Source organism: Oncorhynchus clarkii, chromosome 23, assembly GCF_045791955.1.
Source record: "Oncorhynchus clarkii lewisi isolate Uvic-CL-2024 chromosome 23, UVic_Ocla_1.0, whole genome shotgun sequence".
Taxonomy (NCBI): domain Eukaryota; kingdom Metazoa; phylum Chordata; class Actinopteri; order Salmoniformes; family Salmonidae; genus Oncorhynchus; species Oncorhynchus clarkii.
In genome coordinates this window covers 36,900,453-36,916,285 of record NC_092169.1, presented here as the reverse complement: position 1 = coordinate 36,916,285, position 15,833 = coordinate 36,900,453, and the positions used below count along the sequence as shown (strand labels likewise).

The following is a 15,833-nucleotide window of genomic DNA, read 5'->3' as shown; positions in this document are numbered from 1 at the left end:
ATTCAAACCAGGTAACTTTATGTTACTGGCTCAACTGCCGCCCTGTTGTTCCACTGTTGTGAATGTCGTGAGCTTTGTGCACGGTCCAAGGCTGCTCATTCTACTGAAAGCGTTCTAGTTCGTCTGTGCATGGTGTTCTCATTTAATTCTTTATTTAATTATGCAAGCCAATAGACTGCTCATGGTAAAGGTTTACTTGATGTTCAGTCTTGGACGACAGTGCTGGTGTGTTGTGGTTCAAACCAATGACAACCAGACTTTAATACAACCTTTATTGTCTTGTTCTTGTTTGCTTAAATTAAAATGTCCTCCTTTGTAAAAATCCCAAAAAGAAACTAAAATAACCTGAACAGGAGTGATAAAGCCTGCCTTAATTTAAATTGATACACAAAACATTTTACAATTAGTAACTTTAACGTGTTTGCAAAACACTGCTCCAGCTCTGCTTGGTTTGGTAGGTTTTGGCATCTTAACATGGATGCCTTCAGTTGGTTGCTTCTTTTTAAAAAAAAAGAAAAAAAAAGCTTATTGCAATTCAGACCAAAAAAAAAATGCTGCTAAAACCACAACTTAAGAGAAATATGCATTAGTGCCTATGTTGAACTTCGAGACACACACACACACCTGATGTAAGCAGTCTCACAAACATTTGTCTCCCTGAAAGGGAAAAGCATTTCAGACACACACTTTCTCTATCACACATCACCAGCACACAATCACTCTTGTTAATCATGTTCTCATCGCCAAAAGGAATTCACCACGGCAATGACACACACATGGCGCGTTCCTATGCTTAGACGTTGCTGATGCCTGACAGTTCTTACTCAAAATACCTATCCAGGCATAGTATCAGCTAACCACTTCATGTTATAACAATTTGTCAGTCGATGACGTGGCAGGCAAACATTGGTTGTTGCGTCACCTCGTCTTAGCTGTGAAACGCACCCACATACTCCTCCCGTCACTCCTCTCATGCACAGTTCCACAGGCAGGCAGGAGGGCACCTTGTACAGCTAGTAACAAGTGATCAGTCATCATCAGCATGGCATTATAAGAACCAACTTGATTGAGTAAGAAAACATAACGAGGTCAGCATTTTGAAGTAAAAACTAAAAAGAGAGAAAGGACATCTTGGATTTTTCCACAATTTAACCAACATACAACAAGATACATTAGACATCATAGCAGTGACATAGCAGTGTGTAACTGGTGAGAAAGAGAGTCAGAAAGGGTTGGGCCAGGTAGGTAGGGACTGTAGGCCCAGTGCTGTGAAAACAAGTCATCTTGTAGGTTTGTGTAGTAGAGGGGTGTTGTAATAAGGTGTTACACATCACATAGGAACAGCTCCATGTGTTGTCACGCTGTTGGTTTCTCTACAGGGCCTGAATGATAGGATCTCAGGATACTCAGTGAGTTCTGGTTAATGGGTGAAGAGTCGTCATCCAGATGAGTGAGTAACGGATTCCACCTTGGTCTGTTCAAGTCTTGCTGTTGAAGTCTTCATTTAAGGGAAAAATATGTATGTATGTTGAGTAGTGTTGGCATGTCACGGTCTATTAATGACAACGTGTGAGAGTTAACGTCAGAGGATCTGCATGTTTGTGACTAGTGTCATTTGATCTGTGTGTGTTTAAGTATGTATATGTGTGTGAGAACATGTGTAAGTTTATTCGGTGTGTGTACACACACACACAGTATAAATACATTTATACTGTCTTCACGTGTAGGTTCATGTATTAGGTGTGGTCATTCAGATGGAATCAGCCCCTCCTCCTAGCAGGTCTCCAGGCAGCAGAGCAGCAGGACTCCCCATCTGGTGTGGATCCTCTATGGCAGGGGACCCCCACATACTACTGCTGGGGTACCCACCACCCCCCATCCCTCCCCACAAACCCTGTCTGCTGGGCTCCACACCCCCAGCCACCCCAGCACCGTTGCTGCTCCACTGGGCAAACATGCTCAGGCCGGGCCCCTGGGCAGGGGTAGTATCCAGGCAGCCTCCTGTACTGTCCAAACTCTGCCAGCCAGAGCTGACGGGCCCTGAGCTGCCGCCTCCTCCAGGGGCAGAGCTCTCTCCTCCTCCTCTGGTTCTGTCTCGTTCCCTCTCTCCACTCCCTCCGCTGCTATTGGCCCCCACTGCACCTGTCCCTGTGGGCCCCCCCTGGCTTCCGCTCGCCCCTCCTGCCTGGGAATGTGCAAAATAGCGAGCAACCTCTTCCTCACTCACAAACTTGGCCAAGATGGTGGTATTGCCCAGGACACACCTGGAAAGAGAGAGGAGAGTGTAAGGAGTGATTTAATGTTGTTTTGTGTTCACTGGCTGTTATCTATTAGTCATAACATTCTATTATAGTAACCCCCTCATTAAGTCTATGCAGGTTTTTCCCATTTCCTTAGAAATCACTGTATTCCTAGCCCACCAGACAGTCTGCATGGAATGTCTTTGATTTTCAGTCTATGGTTGGTCCATCTATTGAACCAGTGTTTTCTTTCCACCAGCACAGGAGTAGCCAGCCAGAAGGCTAGCAAGAAAGCTAATCTGAAAACAAGACTCCCTAAATTCTATCAGCATACCGATTGTGCTACCAGGGCTGGTAAAACCCTGGATCATTTTTATTCTAACTTCCGTGACGCATATAAAGGCCCTCCCCCACCCTCCTTTCGGAAACGCTGACCACGACTCCATTTTGTTGCTTCCAGTCTATAGACAGAAAGTAAAACAGGAAGCTCCCGCTCTCAGGTCTGTTCAACGCTGGTCGACCAATCTGATTCCACACTTCAAGATTGCTTCGATCACGTGGATTGGGATATGTTCCGCATTGCGTCAAACAACAACAACATAGACGAATACACTGATTTGGTGAGCGAGTTCATTAGCAAGTGCATTGGCGATGTCGTACCCACAGCAACTATTAAAACATTCCAACCAGAAACCGTGGATTGATGGCAGCATTCACGCAAAACTGAAAGTGCGAACCACTGCTTTTAACCAGGGCAAGGTGACCGGAAACATGACCGAAGACAAACAGTGTAGCTATTCCCTCCACAAGGCAATCAAACTAGCTAAGCGTCAGTATAGAGAAAGTAAAAGTCGCAATTCAACGGCTCAGACACAAGAGGTATGTGGCAGGGTCTACAGTCAATCACAGATTACAAAAATAAAAATCAGCCCCGTCGCGGACCAGGATGACTAAACTTCTTTGCTCGCTTTGAGGACAATACAGTGCCACTGACACGGCCCGCTACCAAAACCTGCGGACTCTCCTTCACTGCAGCCGACGTGAGTAAAACATTTAAACGTGTTAACCCTCGCAAGGCTGCAGGTCCAGACGGCATCCCCAGCCGCGTCCTCAAAGCATGCGCAGACCAGCTGGCTGGTGTGTTTACGGACATATTCAATCAATCCTTATCCCAGTCTGCTGTTCCCACATGCTTCAAGAGGGCCACCATGTTCCTAAGAAAGCTAAGGTAACTGAGCTAAACGACTACTGCCCCGTAGCACCCACTTCCATCATCACGAAGTGCTTTGAGAGACTAGACAAGGATCATATCACCTCCACCCTACCTGATACCCTAGACCCACTCCAATTTGCTTACCGCCCCAATAGGTCCACAGACGACGCAATCGCAACCATACTGCCCTAACCCATCTGGACAAGAGGAATACCTATGTGAGAATGCTGTTCATCGACTAAAGCGCGGCATTTAACACCATAGTACCCTCCAAACTCGTCATCAAGCTAGAGTCCCTGGGTCTCGACCCCGCCCTTTGCAACTGGGTACTGGACTTCCTGATGGGCCACCCTCAAGTGGTGAGGGTAGGTAACAACATCTCCACCATCCTCAACACTGGGTCCCCACAAGGGTGCTTTCTGAGCCCTCTCCTGTACTCCATGTTCACCCACGACTGCATGGCCATGCACGCCTCCAACTCAATCATCAAGTTTGCAGATGACACTACTGTGGTAGGCTTGATTACCAACAACAACGAGACGGCCTACAGGGAGGAGGTGAGGGCCCTCGGAGTGTGGTGTCAGGAAAATAACCTCACACTCAACGTCAACAAAACAAAAGGAGGTGATTGTGGACTTCAGGAAACAGCAGAGGGAACACCCCCCTATCCACATCGACGGGACAGTAGTGGAGAGGGTAGTAAGTTTGAAGTTCCTCGGCGTACACATCACGGACAAACTGAATTGGTCCACCCACACAGGCAGCGTGATGAAGGTGCAGCAGCGCCTCTTCAACCTCAGGAGGTAAAAGAAATTCGGCTTGTCACCCAAAGCACTCACAAACTTTTACAGATGCACAATCGAGAGCATCCTGTCGGGATGTATCACCGCCTGGTACGGCAACTGCTCCGCCCACAACCGCTCTCCAGAGGGTAGTGAGGTCTGCATAACGCATCACCGGGGGCAAACTACCTGCCCTCCTGGACACCTACACCACCCGATGTCACAGGAAGGCCATAAAGATCATCAAGGACAACAACCACCCGAGCCACTGCCTGTTCACCCCGCTATCATCCAGAAGGCGAGATCAGTACAGGTGCATCAAAGCAGGGACCGAGAGACTGAAAAACAGCTTCTATCTCAAGGCCATCAGACTGCTAAACAGCCACCACTAACATTGAGTGGCTGCTGCCATACATGTATCACTAGCCACTTTAAACAATGCCACTTAATATAATGTTTACATACCCTACGTTACTCATCTTATATGTATATACACTGTACTCGATACCATCTACTGCATCTTGCCTATGCCGTTCTGTGCCATCACTCATTCATATATCTGTATGTGCATATTCTTCATCCCTTTACACTTGTGTGTATAAGGTAGCTGTTGTGAAATTGTTAGGTTAGATTACTCGTTGGTTATTGCTACATTGTCGGAACTAGAAGCACAAGCATTTCGCTACACTCACATTAACATCTGCTAACCATGTGTATGTGACAAATAAAATTTGATTTGAATTGAATAAGTAGCCGGCCAGGCTCCCTCTGTCTGTGGGGGGGGGCTAGGTTTTTTTGCCGAACAAGCTCTATTTTAGTGGCCTCTGGTACATTCTCATGCTAGATTGCGTTTCCAACCAGAAACTATCAGGACATAATGCTGGTCACATTTGTTTTCATACTTTTAGAGGTTTCGATTCATCAGCTGTTGTACAATATGGTAAAAACCACATGGAAAGTACATTTTGACTGCACTCGGTCTTTAAAATAATCCTGTAAGTATGCAGACTTCCACAGGCTTCATTCAAGCTTCCATTTAAGAGGCATTTTTTGTAATTCTGTTGAATTTAAAAAACTTTCACCCCTTTTTAACCTCTCTGCGCACAGAACCCGCTAGCGGGCTGAACTTCCACAACATACGGTGATCGCTACATAAATAGTCATATTAAACATTCATGAAAATACAAGTGTCTCACATGTATCGAAAGCCTAGAATCTTGCTAATCCAACTGCGTTGTCAGATGTAAAAAAGGATTTACTGCGAAAGAATATGATGCGATTATCTGAGCATAGAGCCCCATAAAAAAAAAAAACATAGGCGTAACAGTCACAAACTGCATTAAAATAAATCGTTTACCTTTGACGATCTTCGTCTGTTTGCAATTCCAATGCTCATTGTTACACAATGAATGATCTTTTGTTTGATAAAATCCGTTTTTATAGCCTAACACGAAAGATTTTGTGAACCGCTTGTGTTGTGAATTCCGTCTCATTCCATTTTCGACGACACATTCCAGGTAAATAACCCACACAGAACGTGACTTTTCCAGTCATGTTTGGTTTCACTGTAATCAACTGGTTTGTTTGTAACACAATCAAACCTGATGGGCCATTTCGCGGGACGTATTGACTGAAAGAAACCGATTTGAAGACAACAAGTCATGACATCATTGTGCACCAATGATTTGCCCGCTGTTTCGTTGATTGACTGTCTTTTACCCCAATGACCACTGATAGTCTTTAAATCTAGCTGGGTAGATAGCCAATGAGCGGAGCTAAACGGCAATACGCCATGTTTACGTGTTGCAAGACCAACCCATGTAGTAAGCTCCAGCGTAACGAGAGTCATTCGCTATTGAAGTTTCAATAGCGAATGTTTGGTGAACACGCAGATTCAGCTGTTTATATATCAATCATTATGGCGACTAAGTCAGGGAAAGCTAAATCTAAGTCTAGATATACAGATGTACACACAATTTTAGAATAAATTGATTGGGAAGGTGAGAGAGATTGTTGTAGGATGCTTCATTTAGCGATTGTGGAGGAATATTTTTTGAACGGGAGAGGACATAGTTTTGGACTGGTAAGTTCTTATCATGCTAATGCCCTTATTTGAAATTAAGTAATATAAAATATTATTTGCAATTAAAAAAAAAAAATTTTTTAGACTGCAATATATAAACATGTAATGTCATGAAATGTGAGATGCGCGTGTCTGCCGCCCCACCCCAACCCACATGAAATAGCCTATTTGAGGCTGTTGAGGAGAGGGCAGGACCACATCAATGGCCAAAGTGAAATGGAGACAGTAGATCTCACTCACTCACTCTTGAGGTGCTGTCCTGTTGCACCCTCTACAACCACTGTGATCTCCAACCGGCACAGCCAGAAGAGGACTGGCCACCCCTCAGCCTGGTTCCTCTCTAGGTTTCTTCCTAGGTTTTTGCCTTTCTAGGGAGTTTTTCCTAGCCACCGTGCTTCTACACCTGCATTGCTTGCTGTTTGGGGTTTTAGGCTGATCCTATCTGAATGTTTGTTTTATCTTGTTCATTTTAAAGATGCAAAAAGAAAAAACATATGTTTTTTTTATCTAAACCAGATCTATTGTGTTATATTCTCCTACATTCAATTCACATTTCCACAAACTTCAGAGTGAATATGCATATCCTTGGTTCTGTGCCTGAGCTACAGGCTGTTAGATTTGGGTATGTCTTCAGGCGGAAATTGCACAAAGTAGGGGGGGAGCTGTAAGAGGCATCACTGCCGGCCAAACTCTCCCCTAGCCCGGACGATGCTGGGCCAATTGTGCACCATCCCATGGGTTTCCCGGTCGCGGCCGGCTGCGACAGAGGCTGGACTCGAACCAGGATCTCTAGTGACACAGCTAGCAACTGTGAAGCAGTGTAAGATGCATTTTCTAAGCTATCTCCAATACATGTATGACTGAAAAATGAAGCAAGTAAAGGGTCTGAATACTTTTGTTGTGTTTTCTATTTTATATAAAAATTCCAACAAATCTTTGTTTCATCATTGTATTGTGTATAGATTGAGGGGGAAAAACTATTTAATCAATTTTACAATAAGGGTATTTACCTTTATTTAACTAGGCAAGTCAGTTAAGAACAAATTCTTATTTTCAATGACGGCCTAGGAACAGTGGGTTAACTGCCTGTTCAGGGGCAGAACGACAGATTTGTACCTTGTCAGCTTGAGGATTTGAACTTGCAACTTTTCGGTTACTAGTCCAACACTAAGCACTAGGCTACCCTGCCGCCCCGTAACAAAATGTGGAAAAATTCTTAATACTTAATTCTTAAGTCTTAATACTTTCCGAATGCACTGTATGAAAGACTTTATTCGGTCAATTCGACACCTTTTATAAACTAGTCAAGCTTGCTGTTTGTAAATCAAAGCACAGTAAATAGCCTAGGCACCACCAATCTGTGGCAGGGCCAGTTGGCCAAAAATCTAAATGGCCCAAACATCATTTCTGGGTCATGCAGGGCCTATAGCAGCGCTTCCAAAACTCAGTCCTCGGGACCCCAAGTTTTGGTGTTTGCCTTAGCACTACACAGCTGATTCAAATAACCATCCAGCTTTGACCAATAAAAATAGCTGTGTAGTGCTAGGTCACAAACCAAAACGTGCACACCCCTTGGGGTGCAGAGGGCAGAGTTTGGGGAAACGCTCACCTATAGTTTGGCATACTTTATATTAATAGGCTACATTTGGTTATGATGTGTATTAAAGCTGTGTAATATAATTAAGCAAGTCATTACTATATTCTTCAGGACTACAATGTATTCATTCATTGTATTAATTTATTTTTGTTTCTAAAATATGTCACTTAGAGAAGATTAGAAAATGGGATGTTGGGTTGTAGTTTGAAATACTTGCTACACCAGAAGTTAATGGTTACATATATGAGGAATGTATATGATGGGGTCAATTAAGGGTGGATATGAGCCATGGGCTTTGAGAGTTACAAACTTTTTCTAACTAGAAAACTGAAAAGTAGCCTAGTTAATTTAAGTGGAAAAAGTATGTCTGAAAAGGAGTCTGTAATCGTCTGTAAAGCCGGCAGTAAAACACAGTGGAACACAGCCTGTTCATCTACAGAACTACACCATGATTGACAGGCTAAGAGGAGCTTACATGTGTAGTGCGCTCTGGGCCTTCGCAGCTTCCTGTGGGGTGCTGTAGCGAATCAGAGCGCTGCCCTGGGTCAGGCCAAGGTGAAAGGTCAGCAGGGGGCCATGCTGCATACAGATGGTACGGAGGGTGGAGCCGTCGATCTGCAGGAGTGGACATCATGGAGGGACTGGGGTTAGGGATGACTTGTGCGGTACCGGTGATATGTGCAAGAGAAATGATGCTGTATGTGTGCACATGCGTGTGTGTTGTCCCGAGGAATGGTGTGTGTAGTCTTTATGAGGGATGATGTGTGTGTATGTGTACCTGTGGAGTGAGATTGCAGAGCACCAGCCAGCAGCTTCCTCTGGAGGTCCCCCCATCACTCCAAGCAGAGCCTATTAGCACCAAACCACACACAGGGATAAGTTCCACATAGTAGACAACCCCTACCTCTGTACCTGCGGCAGCCAGTTCTGGACCAATGAATGAGAAATAAGCCCTACTGTACTTTAAGCTTGGTGAATAAAATATAAAAGTGGGCTCTGAGGCCTAACCACCTAGCTATGCAATTTCTCTGGGGCTCTGTCCCAAATGGCACCCTATTCCCTTTATAGTGCACTACTATTGACCAGGGCCAATAGGGAATAGGGTACCATTAGGGATGTGGAATCAGAGCAAGGCAACAGACATCTGGGTACATTTTTACATTACATACTTCACCAGGTAGCAGGCAGGACAGACCAGGGTGGAAAGACTCAAACACCCTGTTATGACATTACCAGGGCCATATCTGGTTTCCTGGCTCCCGCTCGAGCTGCCCCAGCCACGGGCCTGCCACGGGCCACGGGACGGCGAGGCCTGCTTCTGATTGGTGAGTCCCGGGGGTGGGCGTGGCAGCTGCTGGGACTGTTGGTTGCGATTAGTCTTCCACATCTTGTTGTGTCCAATGGGCTCAGGGGGCCAACTGGTCTTGTACTCTGTGTACTTTGCTACGGGCAACAGGGAATTAACTAGTCAGACCTGGGTGACTAACAGCAGGATAAACTCAGACAGTTGAAACTTGACAACATTTGAGAGTAAATAAAAGGAAAAGCAGAGTGTATATTTCGAACTAGAGGTCAACCGATTAATAGGGCCGATTTCAAGTTTTCATAACAATCGGAAATCGGTATTTTTGGGCGCCGATTTCCAATTATTAAAAAAAATATATATATATTTTATTTTTTTATACCTTTTATTTAACTAGGCAAGTTAGTTAAGAACACATTCTTATTTTCAATGACTGCCTAGGAACTGTGGGTTAACTGCCTTGTTCAGGGGCAGAACGACAGATTTTCACCTTGTAAGCTCAGGGGTTCCAATCTTGCAACCGCACAGTTAACTAGTCCAACGCTCTAACCATGGCACTCCACGAGTAGCCTGCCTGTTACGCGAATGTAGTAGAAGCCAAGGTAAATTGCTAGCTAGCATTAAACTTATCTCATAAATAACAATCAATCATAATAACTACTTATAACTATTAATCCAGTTTAGAAGGCAATATTAACCAGGTGAAATTGTGTCATTTCTCTTGCGTTCATTGCACGCAGAGTCAGGGAATATGCAACAGTTTGGGCTGACTGGCTCATTGCGAACTAATTTGCCATAATTTTACGTAATTATGACATACATTGTTTTCGAAATGATAGTTTCCGGATTCGATCATATTAATGACCAAAGGCTCATATTTCTGTGTGTTATTATGTTATAATTAAGTCTGATTTGATAGAGCAGTCTGACTGAGTAGCAGCAGGCCCGTAATCATTCATTCAAACAGCACTTTCGTGCGTTTTGCCAGCAGCTCTTCGCAAGCACAACGCTGTTTATGACTTCAAGCCTATCAGCCTAATGGCTGGTGTAACCAATGTGAAATGGCTAGCTAGTTAGTTGGGTGTGCGCTAATACTGTTTCAAACGTCACTCGCTTTTAGATTTGGAGTAGTTATTCCCCTTGCGCTGTCTATGTGTTCCTGGTTTGAGCCCAGGTAGGGGAAAGGAGGGGGACAGAAGCTATACTGTTACACTGGCAATACTATAGTGCCTATAAGAACATCCAATAGCCAAAGGTATATGAAATACAAATGGTATAGAGAGAAATAGTCCTATAAATACTATATTAACTACAACCTAAAACCTCTTACCTCTGAATATTGAAGTCTCAAGTTAAAAGGAACCACCAACTTTTATATGTTCTCATGTTCTGAGCAAGGAACTGAAACGTTAGCTTTTTTACATGGCACATATTTTACATGGCACACTTTTTACATGGCACATATTACTTTCTTCTCCAACACTTTGTTTTTGCATTATTTAAACCAAATTGAACATGTTTCATTATTTATTTGAGGCTAAATTAATTTTATTGATGTTTTGTATTAAGTTAAAATAAGTGTTAATTCAGTATTGTTGTAATTGTCCCTTTACAACAAAAAACAAACAAAAACAAAACAAAAAAATTGTCAGATTAATCGGTATCGGCTTTTTTGGACATCCAATAATCGGTATCGGCGTTGAAAAATCATAATCGGTCGACCTCTATTTCGAACCCCAGGAGAATGTTTAGGGTGTGTTTGTAAATTCACTAGAGTGCAGAGTGTTTCACTCTCGGGAGCGTTGAGAGTGCACACACTGGACGGTCTGGGTGAGGAGTAGGGTTGAGCCGAGTGTTCTGACCTCACAAGTAGCCAAGCTAACTGGCTAACTTACTATCTACAGTGGGGCAAAAAAGTATTTAGTCAGTTACCAATTGTGCAAGTTCTCCCACTTAAAAAGATGAGAAGCCTGTAATTTTCATCGTATGTACACTTCAACTATGACAGACAAAATGAGAAAAAAAAAATCCAGAAAATCACATTGTAGGATTTTTTATGAATTTATTTGCAAATTATGGTGGAAAATAAGTATTTGGTCAATAACAAAAGTTTCTCAATACTTTGATATATACCCTTTGTTGGCAATGACAGAGGTCAAACGTTTTCTGTAAGTCTTCACAAGGTTTCCACACACAGTTGCTGGTATTTTGGCCCATTCCTCCATGCAGATCTCCTCTAGAGCAGTGATGTTTTGGGGCTGTTGCTGGGCAACACGGACTTTCAACTCCCTCCAAAGATGTTCTATGGGGTTGAGATCTGGAGACTGGCTAGGCCACTCCAGGACCTTGAAATGCTTCTTACGAAGCCACTCCTTCGTTGCCCGGGCGATGTGTTTGGGATCATTGTCATGCTGAAAGACCCAGCCACGTTTCATCTTCAATGCCCTTGCTGATGGAAGGAGGTTTTCACTCAAAATCTCACGATACATGGCCTCACTCATTCTTTCCTTTACACGGATCAGTCGTCCTGGTCCCTTTGCAGAAAAACAGCCCCAAAGCATGATGTTTCCACCCCCATGCTTCACAGTAGGTATGGTGTTCTTTGGATGCAACTCAGCATTCTTTGTCCTCCAAACACGACGAGTTGAGTTTTTACCAAAAAGTAATATTTTGGTTTGATCTGACCATATGACATTCTCCCAATCTTCTTCTGGATCATCCAAATGTTCTCTAGCAAACTTCAGACGGGCCTGGACATGTACTGGCTTAAGCAGGAGGACACGTCTGACACTGCAGGATTTGAGTCCCTGGAGGCGTAGTGTGTTACTGATGGTAGGCTTTGTTATTTTGGTCCCAGCTCTCTGCAGGTCATTCACTAGGTCCCCCCGTGTGGTTCTGGGATTTTTGCTCACCGTTCTCGTGATCATTTTGACCCCACGGGGTGAGATCTTGCGGGGAGCCCCAGATCAAGGGAGATTATCAGTTGTCTTGTATGTCTTCCATTTCCTAATAATTGCTCCCACAGTTAATTTATTCAAACCAAGCTGCTTACCTATTGCAGATTCAGTCTTCCCAGCCCGGTGCAGGTCTACAATTTTGTTTATGGTGTCCTTTCACAACTCTTTGGTCTTGGCCATAGTGGAGTTTGGAGTGTGACTGTTTGAGGTTGTGGACAGGTGTCTTTTATACTGATAACAAGTTCAAACAGGTGCCATTAATACATGTAACGAGTGGAAGACAGAGGAGCCTCTTAAAGAAGTTACAGGTCTGTGAGAGCCAGAAAACTTGCTTGTTTGTAGGTGACCAAATACTTATTTTCCACCATAATTTGCAAATAAATTCATAAAAAATCCTACAATGTGATTTTCTGGATTTTCTTTTCTCATTTTGTCTGTCATAGTTGAAGAGTACCTATGATGAAAATGACAGGCCTCTCTCATCTGTTTAAGTGGGAGAACTGGTGGCTGACTAAATACTTTTTTGCCCCACTGTACTTCCAGAGAAAAACGAGGGAACAGGTCACTCTGACCTTTTTTACTCACCCGAGCAGAGCTGGTTAGGCTGTTTTCATGTTATCCAGAGCGTTGGTGACTAACGGTGCTGCTGGCAACAATTTAATTACGAGTTTTTGCCAACGTTTACTGACACATTCAACGGGTGTTGAGTGTTCGTAAATTAATTAGTTATTCTGCGCTCTGGCATACTCAGAAGAGAATGCTCTGAAATCAGAGTAGATAGGGTGCGTCCGCAAATTCACTCTAAGTGAACGTGATAGCTATTTTGGTGAAAGGCACCTTAGGACTTCATAGCACATCCATAAAGCATACATAGCACATTCATAGTGTTACTGCGTTTTCAGTCTGTTACCTGAGTTGTGTGCGTTGTTGAGGGGGCTGTCTGAGGCACTGTAGGGCCAGGCACCAGGTGAAGGCAGCAAGGTGTTCAGGGAGGGGTTGGCTTCTAGAACACAAACACAACAAGCTTAAGTCATGGGGCCACAGTGGCTCGTGGGTCTGCGTACCCACATCCATACCCCCCCACCCTGCGAGCAAAACATTTTAGCGGCCCCCCACGTGACAGCGAAGATTAACATCAAATCTTTTATGTCATGCAATTCTGCAAATTTTTCCACAGGGCATAGAGACAATTTAGCAGTTTTAAAGCAAATTTGTAAGTTGGACTAAGTTCCAAAAAAAATGTAATCTGAAATTGGTCCACGGACCACCAGAGAGTATATTATTAACACAACTTGATGTTTAACTGGTGCATGCATTGATGGATATGATTTCAGTGGTATACTAGTTTCTTTGACTTTGTGAGGACGTGGGCTGATGACAGCATACTTATGTAATATGTCAGGTCAGCTGGTCTCTTATCAACAGGTGCTCGGAAAGTGGACTTAGTCATAGATACAGTTGCAACTCTGCATGAGTCTCAGTAGGTACCTGTGTTGTCTCTTAGCAACTGGTGCTCGGTGTCATTGAGGCTGGACGGCCCAGGGATTCCCATCATGCTCCCTGGGGTCATGTAGGGGTCAGACTCAGGGTCGATGCTCTGGATCCCCTTCCAGGGCACGCCGGGCTGGAACTCTGACAAACAGACATTTTTGATTTTTATTTTGAAAACAAACAGATGAAGCCACCTCACCGACTTAACCCTGGTCCCAGAGAGCTACAGGGTGTTTGTTGCAGGCTTTTGTTCCAGCCCAACACTAGCTGATTCAGGGGATTTGGTCAAATCAGGTGTGTTAGTGGTTGGATAGATCAAAATCCTGCAGATTCAGTTGGTATTTAGAATGGCCACGCACCAGGAGGCCAGCTGGACGTGCCCTGGGGCTTGGAGCCCATCTTGTTCCCAGGAGTACGGTGCCAGTTGTCCCTCTGGAGGGGCATGCCTAGCCCCTCCCCTCCCATCATGTCATACTGGGAGTATGGAGAGCCCCCCCTTCTCATAGGGGTGGACATAGGACCTGAGAGGAAGAGGGGGATTGAAAGAGGGAGAAGAGAAGACAATAAGAGAGCGATACAGAGGAGAGAGAGATGAAGAAAGACGACAAATAAAGCCAGATGAAAAAGCAGAAGATGGGTCAACAATCAACATATACATGCTGGCATTTACATTTTAGTCATTTAGCTGACGCTCTTGTCCAGAACGACTGACATGAGCAATTGGAGCTAAGTGCCTTGCTCAAGGGCACATCAGCGTATTTTCGGCTTGGAGATTCAAACCAGCGACCTTTCGGTTACTGGCACAACGCTCTTAACCACTAGTCTACCTGCTGCCCCATGTCATACAATAATTCATTCCGTAAACTCACTACAGTTTTAGGACTCTCACCGTTTTTGTTGAGGCTCTCAGGAGGGGAGGGGGCAGGAGAGTGACCCTCCATCATCCATTTGAAGCGGGACTGCTGCCCCCCCATGTCCTTCATCCCCCCTGGGCCTCCCATCACCGAGCCCCCCATGTCCAGACCAGACAGGTTCACTCCTCCACCATAGCCTGAGAAGGAGGGGGACAGGTAGGGGTTAGCGCTGATGGCAGGGGGCCTGTATGACTCAATTACATGCAGAGTTGTCAGTATGCAATGAAAATCCTTACTGACAGTAAGCATTTGGTTGGACGGTGTATACCATGTGTATCCTGTAAATACGACAAATAAAACTAACATTGTTAGTGGTTTGTATTGAAAATAAGATGTATAACAGTTGTCAAAATGAGTTGGACGATCTCTCGGGTAAAATGGAAAATCAAGCATTTTTCAAAAAGAAATTATCATCTATCCTTTACGTCCATTCATGTCATTATTTACAGCGCTCACCAGAGTAGCCCTGTGTTTTCTGGTGCAGGTCCACAGAGCCACCCATGCCTGGATGGGGCAGGGAGTCAGTCATAGGCAGTTTGGGGCCTCCTCCTCCCAGGTCAGAGGGTGATAGTTTGGCGCCCCCTCCGACACCCTGCTGCTGCCTCTGCTGCTGGAGAACAGCCACGATCCTGGCCAGCTGAGGAGAGAGATGAGGGATGGGTGGAATTGGGAACCCTGTGAGCAGACATGGTAACATGGGTGCAACACCAGCCTATGACTATTCATGTGAAAAATCATACAAATCAGAATTCCACGTTTGTGTTCAAAACATAATAGTATTTCCTTATGTACAGAGTTTCACCTGATTCATAGCGGGCACGTTTCGTTTAAGGTTGAAATAACTAGTTGAAATAACTAGGGTTTCGTTCAATGTTCATTAAAAAAATTGAGGCACTAAGAACATTTTAGGTTCTTGTGAGCGGAAACTTGATCAGTGAGAATTTCATGCAACTTCCGGTGCGCATTCACAGTGAACACTGAGGCTATACCCTTACAGTTTGACAGTAGCCAATAGGCTATTTGAGCATCAAATGTAGGCCTACCAACAAAACCAATGGAGCAAATCCCATAACAATTTCACATCGAAATAGCTTTTGAATTATATGATCTGGCCTATATGTGGTGTTCAATGCATGAGACTTGCATTATGAAGGCTTGACATGAATTAACATTTTTTTACTTGGCCTGTAACACCATGGACCAAATAGGTGACTAAATTGCATGATGCAAGAAACCCCTTTATAAAATAAAAT

At 44.2% G+C, this 15,833-nt stretch overlaps 1 protein-coding gene across 7 annotated transcripts in view; it reads right to left on the bottom strand.

Annotated features, from left to right (window-relative positions):
• Nucleotides 1-258: 258 nt before the first annotated feature.
• Nucleotides 259-15,833, bottom strand: part of LOC139382055 (trinucleotide repeat-containing gene 6B protein-like) — a 56,129-nt gene continuing 40,554 nt past the window's right edge. For all 7 annotated transcript variants that reach the window (XM_071126014.1, XM_071126017.1, XM_071126020.1 and 4 more), the window contains 9 exons: nt 15,037-15,217; nt 14,556-14,717; nt 14,026-14,187; nt 13,664-13,807; nt 13,086-13,178; nt 9,149-9,358; nt 8,694-8,764; nt 8,391-8,530; nt 259-2,264 (listed from right to left, as the gene is read on the bottom strand). In XM_071126014.1, coding sequence (XP_070982115.1) covers nt 1,751-2,264; nt 8,391-8,530; nt 8,694-8,764; nt 9,149-9,358; nt 13,086-13,178; nt 13,664-13,807; nt 14,026-14,187; nt 14,556-14,717; nt 15,037-15,217 — 1,677 coding nt within the window. In that variant the 3' untranslated portion in view covers nt 259-1,750. The remainder of the gene's footprint in view (nt 2,265-8,390; nt 8,531-8,693; nt 8,765-9,148; nt 9,359-13,085; nt 13,179-13,663; nt 13,808-14,025; nt 14,188-14,555; nt 14,718-15,036; nt 15,218-15,833) is intronic.